The 16,590-nt window shown below is 39.8% G+C and overlaps 2 protein-coding genes across 4 annotated transcripts in view; both read left to right on the forward strand.

Annotated features, from left to right (window-relative positions):
- Window positions 1-1,595: 1,595 nt before the first annotated feature.
- On the forward strand, window positions 1,596-6,264 carry LOC146168112 (uncharacterized). The gene is made up of 2 exons (XM_083386212.1): window positions 1,596-2,652; window positions 2,794-6,264. The coding sequence occupies exons 1-2, from the start codon at window positions 1,765-1,767 to the stop codon at window positions 6,262-6,264; spliced, it is 4,359 nt and encodes a 1,452-aa protein (XP_083242338.1). The 5' UTR covers window positions 1,596-1,764.
- Window positions 6,265-11,261: 4,997 nt separating this feature from the next.
- Window positions 11,262-16,590, forward strand: part of LOC146168113 (mediator of RNA polymerase II transcription subunit 13-like) — a 65,605-nt gene continuing 60,276 nt past the window's right edge. For 2 of the 3 annotated variants that reach the window (XM_083388725.1, XM_083388727.1), the window contains exons 1-2: window positions 11,262-11,559; window positions 14,656-14,805. In XM_083388725.1, the coding sequence (XP_083244851.1) occupies window positions 11,491-11,559; window positions 14,656-14,805 (219 nt within the window). In that variant the 5' untranslated portion in view covers window positions 11,262-11,490. The remainder of the gene's footprint in view (window positions 11,560-14,655; window positions 14,806-16,590) is intronic. The other variant, XM_083388726.1, reaches the window with a different exon arrangement.

Genomic DNA, 16,590 nt, shown 5'->3' on the forward strand with positions numbered 1-16,590 from the left:
TAATGTTATGCTGTAAATGCCCGTCTGCCATAGCCGTGTATGACGTCATAATCGCATTTCGTTGTGTTGATTTTTCGTTCTGTTTAACAGAGAACCGTCACCGTTCAAGACTGTGTGGCAACTATAGGCAGTGCTGGCGGGGACGCGTTCCAACAAAAAACACCCATGCAACGGTTGATGTAGGCCAGGCTACATAGGTCGCTTAGGTGCAGCCACGACCGTTACATTGAAGTTCTCAACTTTTCTGGAGGACTAACGTGAGAACATTGAAGTTCTCAACTTTTCTGGAGGACTAACGTGAGAACATTGAAGTTCTCAACTTTTCTGGAGGACTAACGTGAGAACATTGAAGTTTAATTGACTGTTTTAACATGGTTGTAAATAAGGCAACGCTTAATGAAATCGTCAAGCAGCTTAATTTATCGTACAAAGAAGCCGAGGAATTAATGGTTGACTTTAATAAGGTCGACCAGTTAAACAAAAAGCTGTCGTTAATTGCTGAGTTGTACGAAGAGTATCTGGAATCACATTACGCTTATGTTAATGCCACAAAAAATAAGAAACATAAAGAATGCGCTAAGAAAGAACTGTCCAGCATGAAGAGTGGAAAAGAAGAATTTGACGAGCGTATTAAGCAGTGGTTTTCTAAAGTTAAAGAGAGAGAGGAGGTGCACAGTCACAAGTCTAACCACAGTCATTCTTCAAGGTCATCTAGGCCCACAACGCATATGTCCCATGCTAGTTCCAGGTCTAGCACCAAACGCACTGAAGCTGCTGTTCGCAAAGAAAAGGCAGCGCTAGAAGAAAGCAGTTGGAGGAAGAGCAGAAAAGAGAAGCTGAACTTGAACAAATAAAACGACAAAAGGAAGCTGAACTTGAACAAATAAAACGACAAAAGGAAGCTGAACTTGAACAAATGAAACGACAAAGGGAAGATGAACTCGAGCAACTGAAAAAAGGAAAAGAAAGACAACTTGAACTCCTAAGGGCAGACCACGAGCTGCAAGTCGCGACGGTTGAAGCCGATATTTGGGAGGCGCGATCGGTCACAGGTTCACACGTGTCTCGTCATCGGGATACCGTCCGATTTGCGACAGATGTTTCCCCGTGCTCCCAAGTGGAAGCTGATATGGGAGTTCCTGTAAAAACAAGTCCGGAGTCAAATAACGTCGTGCCATCGCAACGAGAACCACAAGCAAGTTGGGAGGAACTGTCGCGTCCTCAGGGTATATGCCAAGCGTCGCCTAACCCTGTGTCTACCAGTACGGCTGAACAGAAGCCGCAGGTTAGTGAATTTATGCATTTTGCTTCTCTTCTCCAAGATGGTATGGATTTGCCAAAGCCAGACTTGTTAAATTTTGATGGAAATCCTCTACAATATACACGATTTATTACGACCTTTGACGAACATATCGCCAGTCGCGCCATTACTGATGGAAAGAAATTAAGCTACCTTATACAGTTTTGCACTGGCGAAGCTAAACGCCTTTAATATCGTTCTGTTCTGTACTCGATGCCAGTACTGGGTACAAAAAGGCTCGACAAGTGTTACACGATAATTATGGTCGCCCATTTATCATTGCCCGTACCTACGTTGAACGATTAACAGTTGGTCCAAGTTTGAAGCCTGACGATATTGATGGGTTACAGAAGCTTGCACGTAATTTGGAGGAATGTAATGTGACACTGTCTCATTTAGGTTACTTTGCTGACATAAATAACTTCGAACATTTGCTCAGTATTGCTAAACGTTTGCCATTTAGCATGCAGCAACGATGGAAAAGACACGCCGGAAAAATCGAGCTTGGCGGTACCGAGCCGCAGTTTCAGCATTTAGTGGAATTTGTGCAGAATGAAGCGTCGATTTCGCACACGCTGTTTAGTAGAATGATGAGTGAAAAAAGAGAGCATGCTCCACAGAGAAGCGCCGCAGTGAAGCCCCAGACGAGAGCTCTTCGAGCGACGGCACACGCCACCAGCGTCACCACCACAAAACTGGGTGAGAGACAACCTGGTCGAATGGGAAAGCCAGGTGACTACTGTCCTGTATGTAATCGCGCACATGAGTTAGTACGTTGCTACGACTTTAAACGAATGCCATTGAATGAACGCCTAAATGTATTGCGACGAGCAAGGCTTTGTGACAACTGTTTTTGTCGAGGTCACATTGCAAGAGGTTGTAATAAGGAGGGTTCATGCTCAGTGGAAGGATGTCGTCGCAAGCACCACACGCTCTTGCATCGCGATTACATCAAAAACGCCAGCTTTCCACCGAGGAACAATCAGAACCAGAGGCCAGTAGAACCGCCAAGGGAAGACGGTGAAAAGCCGGCCGTCACTTCAACATCGTGTGCCGCCAAAGCGTCAGTACGTCCACAGGTTGGTCAACGGGTGTATATGAATATTGTTCCTGTAAAAGTAGTAGGCAATAATGGGCACGAGACCGAGACGTATGCCTTTGTGGACTCTGGTTCTAACTCCACGATGTGCGACAGGCGTCTTCTCGAGCTACTTGAAATAAACGGCGAGGAAATCGAGTACTCGCTTTCTACTGTAAACGGAAGGTCTATGTCAAAGGACGGTGCAGTCGTCAAGCTAGCCGTCAAGTCCATAGACGGAGAAAATACTGTCAATTTGCCTTGTGTGATTACAGTTGAAAGTCTACCTGTTGCGCCCAACAGATGCGATAAAAAATGGTCACACTTAAAGGGGATAGAATTCGCGAAAGCATCTAACGACGAAGTGCTACTTCTAATTGGTTTAGACGTGCCCGAGGTGTTTTGGGTCGAAGAGGACCGAAGAGGGAAACGAGGTGAGCCAAGCGCTATAAAGACGGTGCTCGGTTGGTCACTGTTTGGTCCCGCTTCGTCTCAGTCCAGTGATCTCGGTGTGCATCACGTTAAAGTCAACCACGTAAATTTGTCATGCGATTTGCTGCACGAGCAAGTCAAGAAGATGTGGGAAACGGAGTTCAAGGATTCCAGTTTGATTCCCGGCGTAGGGATGTCTAAGGACGACAAGTACGCTCTCAAGCTGATGAATGACTCGGTGAAACTGAAGGACCGTCACTACCAGTTGCGGTTGCCATGGCGCGCAGGCTCACCGAACCTGCCGAACAACCGCATACAAGCGATGCAAAGACTAGGATACCTAAAGCGCCGTTTGAGCAAAGACGACTCCCTTTGCAGGAAATACAAGGAGACAATCGAAGCGTATGTGCGCAATGGCTACGCTCGCCGTGTCGATAAGGAGCCTGTGAATGACCAAGTATGGTACCTGCCGCATCACCCCGTTCTCCATCCGCAAAAACCGGGAAAGGTGAGGGTAGTGTTCGATTGCGCTGCAAAGTACCGCAACACGTCATTGAATGATCAACTGCTACAAGGACCCGATTTAATGAACGGCCTCGTAGGTGTACTGCTAAGATTCCGCCAAGAGAAAATTGCATTAGTTGCTGACGTAGAAGCGATGTTCCACCAAGTGAGGGTCGATCCAGTGGACATCAACTGCTTACGGTTTGTTTGGTGGCCAGACGGCGATACGACTAAAGAGCCTGTTGACTACCAAATGTTGGTTCACCTGTTTGGCGCAACGTCGTCGCCATGCTGCGCTAGTTTCTGTCTTCGACGGACCGCAGACGATAATAGCAAGGATTTCGCCCCTGAAACTGTTGCAACAGTCCATGAAAACTTCTATGTCGACGACTGCCTAAAGTCTGTTGCAACTCCTAATGAGGCAACAAAACTAATCAAAGAACTACGCGAATTGCTTCAGCGCGGTGGTTTTAATTTACGAAAATGGTTAAGCAATTGCGAAGAGATTTTGGACGCCGTTCCAGTAGGCGACACAGCTAAGTCGTCGTTTCCGTTAAACGCCGAAGTGGAAAGAGTACTTGGAGTAAGCTGGAATTTTCGGTCTGATGCCTTCCAGTTTGACGTTAATTTAAAGCAAAAACCTGTCACGAGAAGGGGTATATTGTCTGTTACCAGTTCCCTGTTTGATCCTATGGGATTTGTGGCACCTGTGGTGTTGCAGGCCAGAATGCTGCTGCAAGAGCTGTGTAAGCAAAAGCTGGGATGGGACGAAGAAGTGCCGGACGACATTGCTAGTGCGTGGCACCAGTGGGTCTCTGAGTTGCCAAATTTATCCAGCGTACAAATTCCCAGATGTTTGAAACCAAACGACGTCGAAACAATTAAGTGCTACGACTTACACCATTTCGCGGATGCTTCATCATACGGTTATGGAACAGTGTCGTATTTAAGAGTCGTTGACTACGAAGAAAGAGTACACTGCACTATTCTGTTCGCTAAAGCACGCCTAGCTCCACTGAAAACCGTTTCAATACCGAGGCTGGAGTTGACTGCAGCTACTCTTGCTGTGAAAATGGACCAGGTTTTACGAAAGGAATTGAATCTGAAAATTCAAAAGTCTGTGTTTTGGACCGACTCAACGTCAGTTTTGCGGTGCATCAACAACAAAACGAAGCGTTTCCCTACCTTTGTAGCGAATCGGCTCACGAAGATAGACGAGGGTTCGGATGCATTGCAATGGAGACACGTGCCAACAAAGCTCAATCCAGCCGATGACGCGTCCCGGGGGTTGAGTGTTAAGGCCCTCATGGAAAGAGACCGCTGGTTCAAAGGTCCGCCGTTTCTGTATCAGGATGAAACCCAGTGGCCGTCTAGTCCGCTATACGCCGATGAACTACCTGACGAATTTGTGAAGAAGCCACCGTCAGATGTGAAAGTCCACTTCGTTTCACACAATCCCAACTGTTTAGATACGCTGCTACATCGTTACTCGTCATGGACGAGGTTGAAAAAGGCTGTAGCTTGGTTGCTGCGTTTCGTAAATTACATACGAAATAAGAAATCGAAGTTTGCATCATTGTTGACTGTACCTGAACTTAAGACTGCCGAACGCGCAGTGATCAAGTACGTGCAAAAACAAAACTTCCCAGAAGAAATCCGGGTTTTGTCACAGTGTCAAAAGGAGCGCGGCGCTGGTAAGCGCGCGCTAAAGAAAATGACCTTGCAAAAACTGAACCCGATGTTGGTCGAAGGCGTTTTGCGCGTTGGAGGGCGCCTTAATTACGCTCCGGTGTCATACGATCTGAAGCATCCTGTGATACTGCCACACAAACACCACGTAACGGACTTGATTATTGAGGATCACCACCAAACAGTTCGCCACTCTGGCATGGGCCTAACATGGAACTTGCTGCGCCAAAGATATTGGGTCGTTCGCGGAGGAGTTGCTGTACGACGAGTGCTTGGAAAATGCATTTTCTGCCGCCGACGAAATGCGCCCAGCGGACAACAGAAGATGGCCGATTTACCGCGTGAGCGCATTACGCCTCACCATCCGCCATTTTCATTTGTGGGCGTCGACTATTTTGGTCCGCTCATGGTTAAACAAGGCCGTAGCGAAGTCAAACGCTACGGGTGCTTGTTTACTTGCTTAACGATACGTGCGGTTCATATTGAGATCGCACACTCAATGACAACTGACTCGTTTATTGACGCGCTTCGCAGATTTATCGGTCGCCGAGGTAAACCCAAAAAGATTTTTAGCGACAACGGAACCAACTTCGTGGGGGCCGAGCGCGTTCTCCGCAAATCATTGCAGGACTGGAATCAATCTCAGATAATTGACAATCTGCGACAGAGCAACGTCGAATGGGCATTCAACCCGCCCGCCGCCAGTCACATGGGCGGTGTCTGGGAAAGGCAAATTCGCTCAGTGCGCAAGATTCTGAATGTTTTGATGGCTGGCCAACAGCCTGGTGACGAGACCCTCAACACGTTTATGGTGGAAGTAGAAGCGATTCTAAACTCGCGCCCGCTTACACCAGTCACGATGGATCCGGAAAGCGACGAGCCGCTAACGCCGAATCATTTGGTGTTGCTCGGTCGCTGCGATACGCTGCCTCCAGGCGTCTTCGATGAGAAGGACAACTACGTGAGGCGGCGATGGCGCCAGGTGCAATACCTGGCAAATCAATTCTGGCTGAGATGGGTTGCCGAGTACTTACCGACATTGCAAATGCGGCAAAAATGGACTGTCCAGGAGCGCAACTTCGTGCGCGATGATCTCGTTCTCCTTGCGGACAACTCGGTTCCGCGGGGTCAATGGCTCACTGGGAGAGTCGTGGAAACCTATCCCGACAAAAAGGGATCGGTTCGGAGTGTGTTGGTGAAAACCAAAAATGGGACACTTAAAAGGCCAATTGCTAAATTGTGCCTCATTTCCGCTGCGTAACGTCGCGATTTCTGCGTTGCTATGTAAATTGTAAATACGCCTGTTCCTTGTTGTTCTCGCTGTTTAGTAATTGGGTTAAGATGTGCTCTATTTCGGATACGCACATCGGGGCCGGGAATGTTACAGCGAGAAACGTTGTTTAATTTCTATGTTGATGACGTCACAATGTTTCGGTTTTTCTCATCTAGTTTCTCAAATGTTGCTAGCAAAAAGCACATGGCGCAAGTTCTTAACTTTTAGTTGCTAACTGTAAATTGGGTTTTTCTGTACTAGTTAGTTGTATTGACAAGTCGTATTAAGCTTAGAATTTGTAAGAAGTTAATAATATTACGTTTATTGTTTGTTTAGTAATTGATTACAAACTTTAAATTGCAATTGAAACCTAGCCGTGACTGATTATATCCAAGTTAATCCTGGATCCCTAACAAGTTGGTACGTACATTTATTGTGGCTATATTTCCTTATCGTCAATATAAAAGTAAAAAGCCATTTAATTAGGATTAATATTGTTTGTGCTAAGTTACGAATATCTTGAGTTCTGTTAATGTTATGCTGTAAATGCCCGTCTGCCATAGCCGTGTATGACGTCATAATCGCATTTCGTTGTGTTGATTTTTCGTTCTGTTTAACAGAGAACCGTCACCGTTCAAGACTGTGTGGCAACTATAGGCAGTGCTGGCGGGGACGCGTTCCAACAAAAAACACCCATGCAACGGTTGATGTAGGCCAGGCTACATAGGTCGCTTAGGTGCAGCCACGACCGTTACAGTACCGGTGCCGGTAGTCTATATTCGAAATTAGCGCGAAAAATAAATCTAAGATAAAATACTCACATTCTGGTTTTAAAATGTGAAATTTTTGTTGATCATTTTAAATTTTAATCAGACGAGGTTGCCAATTTCCAAGGTTTAACTTTTCATTCTTTCATTTGTATTTTGACTTGAAGATGACTTGCTCTAATAATCTAATAATGAGTTAGACTTGACTGGGACTTGACTTTGGCAAATGATGACTTGGACTGAGATTTGGACTGTTCGTTATTTCTCAACGACTTGACTGGGACTTGTATATTTCAACAGGTGAGACATGACCACCGTGCTATCTGAACTCCACTAAATCGAAACTATAACAAACTGTCATTGCATTTCAAATGGGCATAAGGTCAGGTCGCTTATAGATTTATTGTACATTCACATAATTCAGCATAGTTCGCTTTTAATAAAATAGCTTACAGCGCAGTAAAAACACGTGTTGCCAGGAAGGAGTGCATTGTTGACTTCGCAGTATAAAGGATACGACTAACATTGCAGTAAAAGCGAATGCGTTGAGGATTAAAACTGTCCAGTTAACAGGATGCAGGGAAAGGAAATATGGTAGAACGACTTTAGCAGGGTTTTAGCACACGCACAACGAACACAGTAAATAACAAATACAGACGCTGGGTCCTCTACAGACTCGAGTCATTTCGAATTGACATTTTTTACAACACCCGCAACATTATAGGCTACCAATCAACAAGATTTCACACCAGTAGCCTATACCATCTGCCGTCAATCGAAAAAAACGTTAGCGCTACCAAACAGGCAAAAATATTTAAGAAGGTGTTTTTCTTTAACAGGTACATTAAACCATTAGATAAAAAATATTTTTTGTATCCTTTAACTTTACAGTTGCGTTAATTGCAGTTCAATATTAAGGTGTAGGACACAAATATGTACTTAAATCATTTTTGTTTTAAATTTGCAGTCAAAATAAAAGTGTATAAAATAAATATTCGAATTTAGCCATAGTAATGCTCTCAGGGTCAAAATATTCGGTATATACCTCGAATTAAATCCTGTTTTTGAGTGAGTTGTTCAATCTGCAGAGTTAATATAATCTCACAGTTTATTGGACTTTTATTCTCTCAGTATGGCCGTACCTTCTATTTTGACTGTAACAAACCGTTCACATAAAAAACACCCTTTTTTTCAAATTTTGTTTCAGAAAGAACGGATTTTACATACTCTAAAACATACCATAGCGTAATGACATAAAAACCTTCTCATAAAAGTCGTTCGACCCCTGATTAAATATAACCTGGATTTGTTGTTCATAAACACGCATTTGTCACGTGCAACAATCCGCCAATCATGTCCAGCAAATCTTAAGCAGCTGTCGCCATGATCGGTGGTTACAGCTACGGACTAAGAACTTGCAAGTTACGCTCAGTAGTTTAAATCGATCATTATAAAAAAGTCGTATAAACTCTATTGCAGGTATTAATAAGTTGAAAAAATATGTATTTTGTATCTGTGAGAAATGTTTTTATTATTAGTAGTTTAATGTAGGGCATTGGTAATTAGTAAGAAAAATGGCGCTGGTCTACAATCCTACCACAACGCACATTATTTGGAAAATTGGGGTTAGGGTGCGGGTTAGCGTCATGGATTTGGGTAGGTTAAGCATATTCGTATTAAATACTAATACTGGCCCACCCAAACGCAAACCTGAACCCTAACCCAAACATTGTGCATTGCTTCAATAAATAATTGTTTGACTGCAAGACCAGCGCCAGAAAAGCTGATTGGATGAATATAGGAAAGCTGGTTTATTTACGTACGTACAGTCCTTATCTAATACTATCTCAACTGAAACGTCACACATAGTTTACTTGCTCCTTACCTTTTATTCATTTTTGATCAATTATCGTGAGAGTGAGAGTATTTAGTTTTTATATAGTTGTTTGTGGGGTGCTGGTCTAGAATCCTACCACAACGCACATTGTTTGGGTTAGGGTGTCGGTTGGCGTTTGGGTTAGGGTGGGTTAAGTATTATAATTAATTAATGAATATAATAATACTTAACTCACCCACTCCCAAATGCTAACTCGCACCCTAACCAAAATATTGTGCGATGATTTGATAATTGTGCTAGGATTCTAGACCAGCGCCATTTGTGGTTCCCTTGTTATCTATCCCCCTTTTTTAATAAAAAAGTCAAACGTTATCCATGTACAACCTAAAGATCAGTTGTCGTTAACTTATAAATGTTGTCAAACAATTGGACAAGGGTAAATTAGTATAAACTTATATTCGATAAACATTTTCCTGGTTTCGTATTAAGTTAACAGTTGTATAATTCTATCAGCAAATCAATTGCTCTCAAACGTGTTTTGGCACCAGTGAAGTGAAGCATGTTTGTGTAGATAATATTTTCACTCACCACAGTTATGGAGTATTTTTGTTAATGGAACTTAGTTCCTTTGATTTGGTACGTAGAAAGTAATGCAAAAAACAGTCTACAAATATTGCATACCGCAACGCACATTATTTGGGTTAGGGTTAGGGTGCGGGTGTGGGTGGGCCAGTATTAACATTAAATACTAATATGCTTAACCTACCCAAATCCAAACGCTAACCCGCACCCTAACCCAATTTTCCAAATAATGTGCATTGTGGTAGGATTGTAGATATTTTTTTCTTATTAATTACCATTTTTTTTCGTATCTTTAAAAAGGTAATTTTGTGCCTTAAAGGACTAAAAAGGATTTCAAGCGTAAGTATATAACACAGTGTTTACCTTTTTTACATGGTGGTGCACCAAGAGATATTTGAAAACAATGTGGCGTACCTTGCAAGCGCAGCGATTTTTGAGGTGTACCGGTATTTCTTTTAAATTGCTTGCAATTTTTGTTATATAGGCTTTTAGTTGCAAGAGACTCACAGCCTTGAGACCAAAATAAGAACAACAGCAACTTCGGAATAAAAGACAGTTAGGAGAAAGGCGAAAATAAGACTAATACCTAATAGTCGTAATAATGACGAAATAGAAATTAGACCTAAATTATGCCTATACAATCTCTTATCTAACCCCAATCCCCTCCTATTACTATTACTAATTCCCCTAATATTTTCAACCCTAACCCAATTGCTAACACCACAAACTTACCCGCCCATAAGCCCAAACAGGGGCAAAAAAGGGCCAAAACATCGGCGCCCAAATGTCGACAGCAAGTGGCCAATGCCAGACAGGTGTCCCCCAATCATCCCATACCATTTCCCTACAGTCTGGGACGTTATATTGTTCATTTAAGTCTTTTTCTGATTAATTTTGGACATATTTTGACATTTTTAGGTATTGTCTAACTCTAGACTATTTTAGATCTTATTGTGTCGTGGTTATTACTCCGAAGTTTGGCGTTGTTATGTATTTATTAGGTGGTCTTAATATATGGTATTATAGATTATCTGATTTAGATGCTGTTGCCTTGAAGGTCTCATTGTATTTTATATTTAAAAGTACTGTGGAATCAAATAGACTTAATAGAAAAGTAAAAAATAATTTTTACACACATAATATTTTTTCCTTTTGCTTGTGGCGCACCTGGCAACCTTCCATGGCGCCGGTTGAGAAGCACTGATCTAACATAACCCCTACTTGGTAAAATCAAACAAATTGTAACCATTATAATGGGAACTTCTGATTTTATTTTGAGGAAAGAGTTATATCTGTGTCATAATTTCTTAAAAGTATTTACTTTGTTGGCAGGCCCGTATTAAATTTTAACTGACAATTTTTTTTAGAATTTATAAATTTGTCTGTTATTATTTTTTCGAACCTAAATGGGGTATCTTTATTATAGTATTCCCAGAAATTGAACTTGTACACTAATGGTGTGTGTAACTCGGTCAAATTCTAGCGTGTTTGATGCCCTGCCAGAAATCCAGGGCTTTTAAAAACGCTCTGGACACCCACATTTGGAGACTATAGATATATTTATAGTACTAAAGGCTAGATAGTAAAAGGATTTACAGTTGTACACTGATTTTACCAACATAAAGGCTCCTGATATGCTACAATTGTTAGAAGTTATTTTTGTATATCTGTTGAAGGGCTAGCTAGAAGATGGTTTTATACACATGTGTATAAGTGTTTATTGAATATCTGTACACCTGTATCTGGAAAATTGTAATGAGATTAGACGTATCATTATGTTTTTTTATTTATAGAATCATTTCTTTAGTCATTTGATTGTTGGTAATAAGAGAAAACTGAAACAATTGGCTGCCGTATTTTGAAGTTTATGAATTAAATGAATGCTGAATAATGGTAATCACTGTCCAGTTGGTCTATTGTGTCAAGAATTGAAGTTGACCTGAACTGACAGTTTTTTTTTATAAAGTTTATCATTGCTATGAAGTGATTTTCATGCTATACGTCAATGGATTTATTTATTAAATCGTGATGACGACAAACAGCTCAGTAGCAAATGGAGCTCGCTTGGATGATTGTCATTCAAATATATTTTCCTTGGTAAGTTACATCACTAATATTATTGAATATTCTTTAAAATTAAAAAAAAATTAAAAATTAAAAAAAAAATTTCAATTAAAAAAATATTAATTGCATTTTTTATTTTGCATTTTTTTCTTGTATCATTTTACACAGGGGCGAATCCAGAAAATCAAAATAAGGGGGATCCCAAAATTTGAACTTAGGGAATTCCCCTATTTTCCATCTGCCAATCAATTATGACATCATAAAATAGTGACGGTTATGATGTCATAAAATAGTGATTGTAATTAGGTTAAAAAAAAATAGGACACAGCTAATTGACATCCAGCAAATCAAATGATATAACTTTTTTGGACCAATACTGACAGTGGCGTATCCAGACCCCCCCCTCTTCGTAAGTGACATTATCAATTTTTTCAGCATTTAAACTCACCGTCCGAAGCTGCGTGTGTTTTTAATGTAATTGGGTCACACGTCTTAAGCTAATGCGAAACCAAGATTGAGCGCAAAACGTCGTTTTTCGTTTCTTGTTTGGTCGACCGTAAACGCAGGATTTTTTTCTCTCTCGCCTTTCGTTGTTCGTTCAGGTTGGCTGATTAGCAAGTGTGTGTTCAACAATTAACCACAATAACTCAAGCGGTCTCCGCCTTTTTCTCGCTTATAACGTTGAGTTAGTCGGTGCTGATGTTTCTCGTAGTTTGCTGTCCGCGTTAATATCAGATGTTGGTGTTAGGCAGGGTCGGCAACCTACGGACTGCTGGCCGGTGTATTTTATCGGGCCCGTTGCCTCTTAACTATAGACAAGTCCATTTCATATACTTTTTTGCGACTATTTTAACTACATCAAGTGCGAACAATTTTCGTGCTGCGCGCCAATGATTGTTATACAGCCGTTTTGTTTATATATATTTAATGCTGTCTTTTGAACTAGAATATCGCTTCTTTACCATTGCGCCGTGGAGGGCTGCCAAGTGAGTCCGGACAAACAGAAAATGTATTCAAAAATATTGGACATATATTTTTATTTTTTTATCTTTAGTTTTGGCAATGTACTAAAACTTGCAATAAATTTAAAAGAAATGCTGTTATACCAAAAAAATCGTCACAATTGCTATTTATTTATTTTTTTTTCACTATTTTATAAAGTCATTACCGTCAGACGAAATACGGGGAATTCCCTAATTTGAAAATTTGGGACCCCCTCCTTTTTAAATTCTGGATACGCCCCTGAATACCGATACCCGATTTTTTTTTACAATTTTGTCAACCTATACCCGATATCAATACCAATTTTTTTGATATAACTGGGAAAGGTTTAAAACTTGAATTAATAAAAAATAAAAGTATCTAATCAATATTTTAGTTTATGCACCTTTGTTAATTACTAAACTATTATTTTGCATATTAACTTGGCGTGATGCTAAAACTCATTATTTTTCATCTAAAAATGGGTAAGTTGTTTGTTGTACAGGAAAAATTATATCATATTTACGTACTAAAATATAGGCCAACATTTACTGATACCGATATATCGGTAGAAGCCAAATGTCAGGCGATATTATCAGTAAACCGTTATATATATCGGTCTATCTCTAGTTATTATGCCACAATTAGCGCAACATCTGCGACGAGCAGTGCGCCTTATGATTAATCCCTCCTCCAAACAAAATTGAGGTTAAATAATTAAAAAAATATATACTAGGATTTGATATTCTGGATTTGTTATTCTAGATGGGAACCTAAAGTTCTAGAATCCCCTGGGTAATAAAGACTCTTTGCCTTGTTTAGAAAAATTGTTTACCGGAAAACAACCAAAGACAGCATTGATAGTCATGCGCTTTATTGTTTAACTTAAACTTTGTTTAATTTTTAAAACAGTAGTTAAGTTTAAAGTTTATTGGACTTGCGATGTACCGAGCTATAAGAATTTTTTTTTGTATTTATTGAATTGTTTGTAATAGAACATTATATTGAAGTTTTTTGGTAACAATAAGTTTGAATGCAAATATCTTATAACAATATTCGTAAGCAGTGTTTTTTAAGAGACCGAAACGGCCAACTGAACACTACAACTGTATTTTAAAATATTGCCCACTTGTATAGCTACAATTAAGAATAAGTTATTAGTCTACAAAACTATGTTGTTGCGATCTCTTAAAGTTCATAGCGATCAACCAAGCCAAAGCTTAAAACTAACAGTCACAAGACGGTTAACGAAAATCCGAGAAATGACGGCGCTAGGACAAAAATTTGTAGACAGCATGCCAACAAATTTGTCAGTGTTATTGCATCCCTCGCCCAGCTGGCGAGTGTAAATCTTTGTTGAGGAACAACCCTGAACAAGCATAACTTTACTCAGAGAATAAAAATGAAAAAGGTTGATGGCTTATTGGTTAGGCTAAGAATGTAATTTTTACCTAAAAAATAAATTAAAAAAAATACTTTAGGTGTAATGGCATTGTTTTTTTTACCACAATTTTCTATACTTGTTTATCGTATTTTTCTTAATTCTGTTTTTTAGGTTGTTTTGTTTATTATAGACTTATAGAGGATTAAGATTATATATAAAATGCTATAAGGGGGTACAGTGCATATAAGTTTTATGGTTTATGGTAAATAGATATTTCATCTAATAACATGCTGGCCTCCATTCCTTCATAAAATGTGCTGGCCTAAAACATGCTGTTTTGTGTTTATTTCTTTTATGATAGCTATAATAAACTTAATTGTATTCATCCAATTTTATCTCAACGCAAAATTGCTAAAAATGTATGCTTGTGGCAAACCTAATGATGTGCATCCGCGTACATCAAATGGCCCTTTTTTTCTATTTCACTGCTGTACTTTATAAACGTTTGTTTGTGTTGCGCTATCCCTTGACTTTACCATGTCGCAGCTACGCAATAAAGCAACAACTGCTTTATTCTTATGTTTTTTATTGTTCAAATCAAACCAACATTATTTTCTAGAGATATGTGTGAGGCCCAAACCTGCCAATTGTTCCTGCTATTTAAAATCTTGTTTAGGAATAACTCTTCTAGATTTTAAAAGATCAGCGGCATATGACCTATCATATAAGAAGACTATTAGTTACCTTTGTTCTATCTTTAAAAGGCTGATTTGAGTGGAATCAAGTGGCAAAGATTTTCATCTGCTGCAGTGGGTCTGGTTGAAGATCCTGTCTTGACAGCATTTACCAGTTGTTTATCTAATGACATACTTGCGGTGTGGCGTCGCTCACCAAGAAAATCCATCAACAACAAGGTATGTACTCAATATTTGTTTTACAGCTATTATTGTGGTGGTAAAATTTCAAATTCTTTATTTATGTACAAATTTTTATGATTAATTAAAATTTAAGTTAATGTTTTTTTAACCTTTGCACGTATAAACTAGCAATTATTATAGTTTTAATTACAATAACTGGTGAATGCATATTGTAACGTTTGACAAAAAATTGTCACTTTCTAGTGGTTAACAGGGACTTAGCGCCACATGGTGTAACTTTACATGCCTATATATAACACAGGGTTGGCCTTAACACTCGCCCTCTGGCCAATGCGAGTGCAAATTGTTCCCGGCGAGTGCTGATTGACACCCACTCGCCCGACTGGCGTGGCTCCAGCGAGAAATTTAATTAGATGGTGTATGACAACTTGTTAAGCACCACTACTAAGCGAAATATTACTTAGCGCCAGTTATTTCCCTAAACACTAAGACACAAATACCTTCAACACTACACAAATAATAAGGTTAATCGAAGTTACGTTCGAAGCTAGTAATAAAGACTCTTTGTCCCGTTGTATGATTGTAATAAAGACTCTTGTCCCGTTTAAAAAAATCGTTTACCTGCAAACATTCAAAGACGTCATTGCCGCAGTGGCCAAAGTTTGAATGCAGATGTCTTATAATAATATTTGTAAGCAGTGTTTTTTTATGTTTTGAGGGACCGAAAATATCGCCTACTTGTTTAACTACAGCTGAGAATTAGCAAATTAGTCTATGTAAGTATGTTTTTGCGATCTCTTAAAGTTCAGAGCGGTCAACCAAGACAAAGCTTAAAAACAACTGTTTGTGAATATTTTATTTTGCAATTATGTTAAGGTATAAGTGGAAACCATTGCGGGCGCCCTTGGAAAATTGAAACGACGCACTATACGGCGTCGCGCAGCACATAATAACCTCTGGTGCATGTTTTTCGAATGAATCGTTTAGTTGTAAATTTACAATTATTTTGACATCATTTGCTGTTAAACCAGAACTATAGTGCTACGTGAAATGTGGCATTTTGTTTGTGGCGTTAAACAACCTGCGCTAAAGCACAGAAAAACCACAATACGAAAAAAAGAGAGCACAAGGATTTTTAGAAAAATGGAAAACAGGCAGGCCGTGGCTACTAAATTGTCAGTGTTCGCTAAAAAACATTGTTTTAGGCGTCAACTGCTTTATGGGTCATTAATTTGTTCATCTGTGCATGGAAATAAACGACCAGACTTTGCATTTGTGGTTGAGAGAATAAAGTCTTTAATTAAATTCAGTGTTGTAGCCTAAATTTTAGTCCTCCAGTGGTTGTAATGATTCTGAAATTGCAGTTGCTTTGTCTTTGGACAAATTATCCAAAAACGAATAAAAATATTTATATAATAACATAAAATATTTTAGACTGCCAGTTGGGGAACAGGATAAAGTCACGGCACCCAGGCGCATAGCGTGACCTTTTTAAAGGGGAGTGTCCTGAAAATAAAAAGGCGGACCTGAATTTTCAACTTAGGGAATTTCCCGCCTGACGTTAATGAATAATGACATCATTAAACAGTGACAGGTATGACGTCTTAAAATGGTGATGGTAATGACGTCATAAAACATTCTAACCGGAAACAACTAAAGTCCAGCAAAAGCGAACATGTGCGACAGCGACACTCCTGCCAGGCGAAAAACTAAACCGTAAAATATGTTTGATAGATTTCGGAAAAGAATCCTAAACTATCAGCAGGGCAGTTTCCGAAGTTCCATGTACAGGACTATTGCTAAATTCCAGGCACGCCTTTC

The sequence above is a fragment of the Ascidiella aspersa genome, chromosome 1 (genome assembly GCF_963924565.1).
Source record: "Ascidiella aspersa chromosome 1, kaAscAspe10.2, whole genome shotgun sequence".
Lineage (NCBI taxonomy): Eukaryota > Metazoa > Chordata > Ascidiacea > Phlebobranchia > Ascidiidae > Ascidiella > Ascidiella aspersa.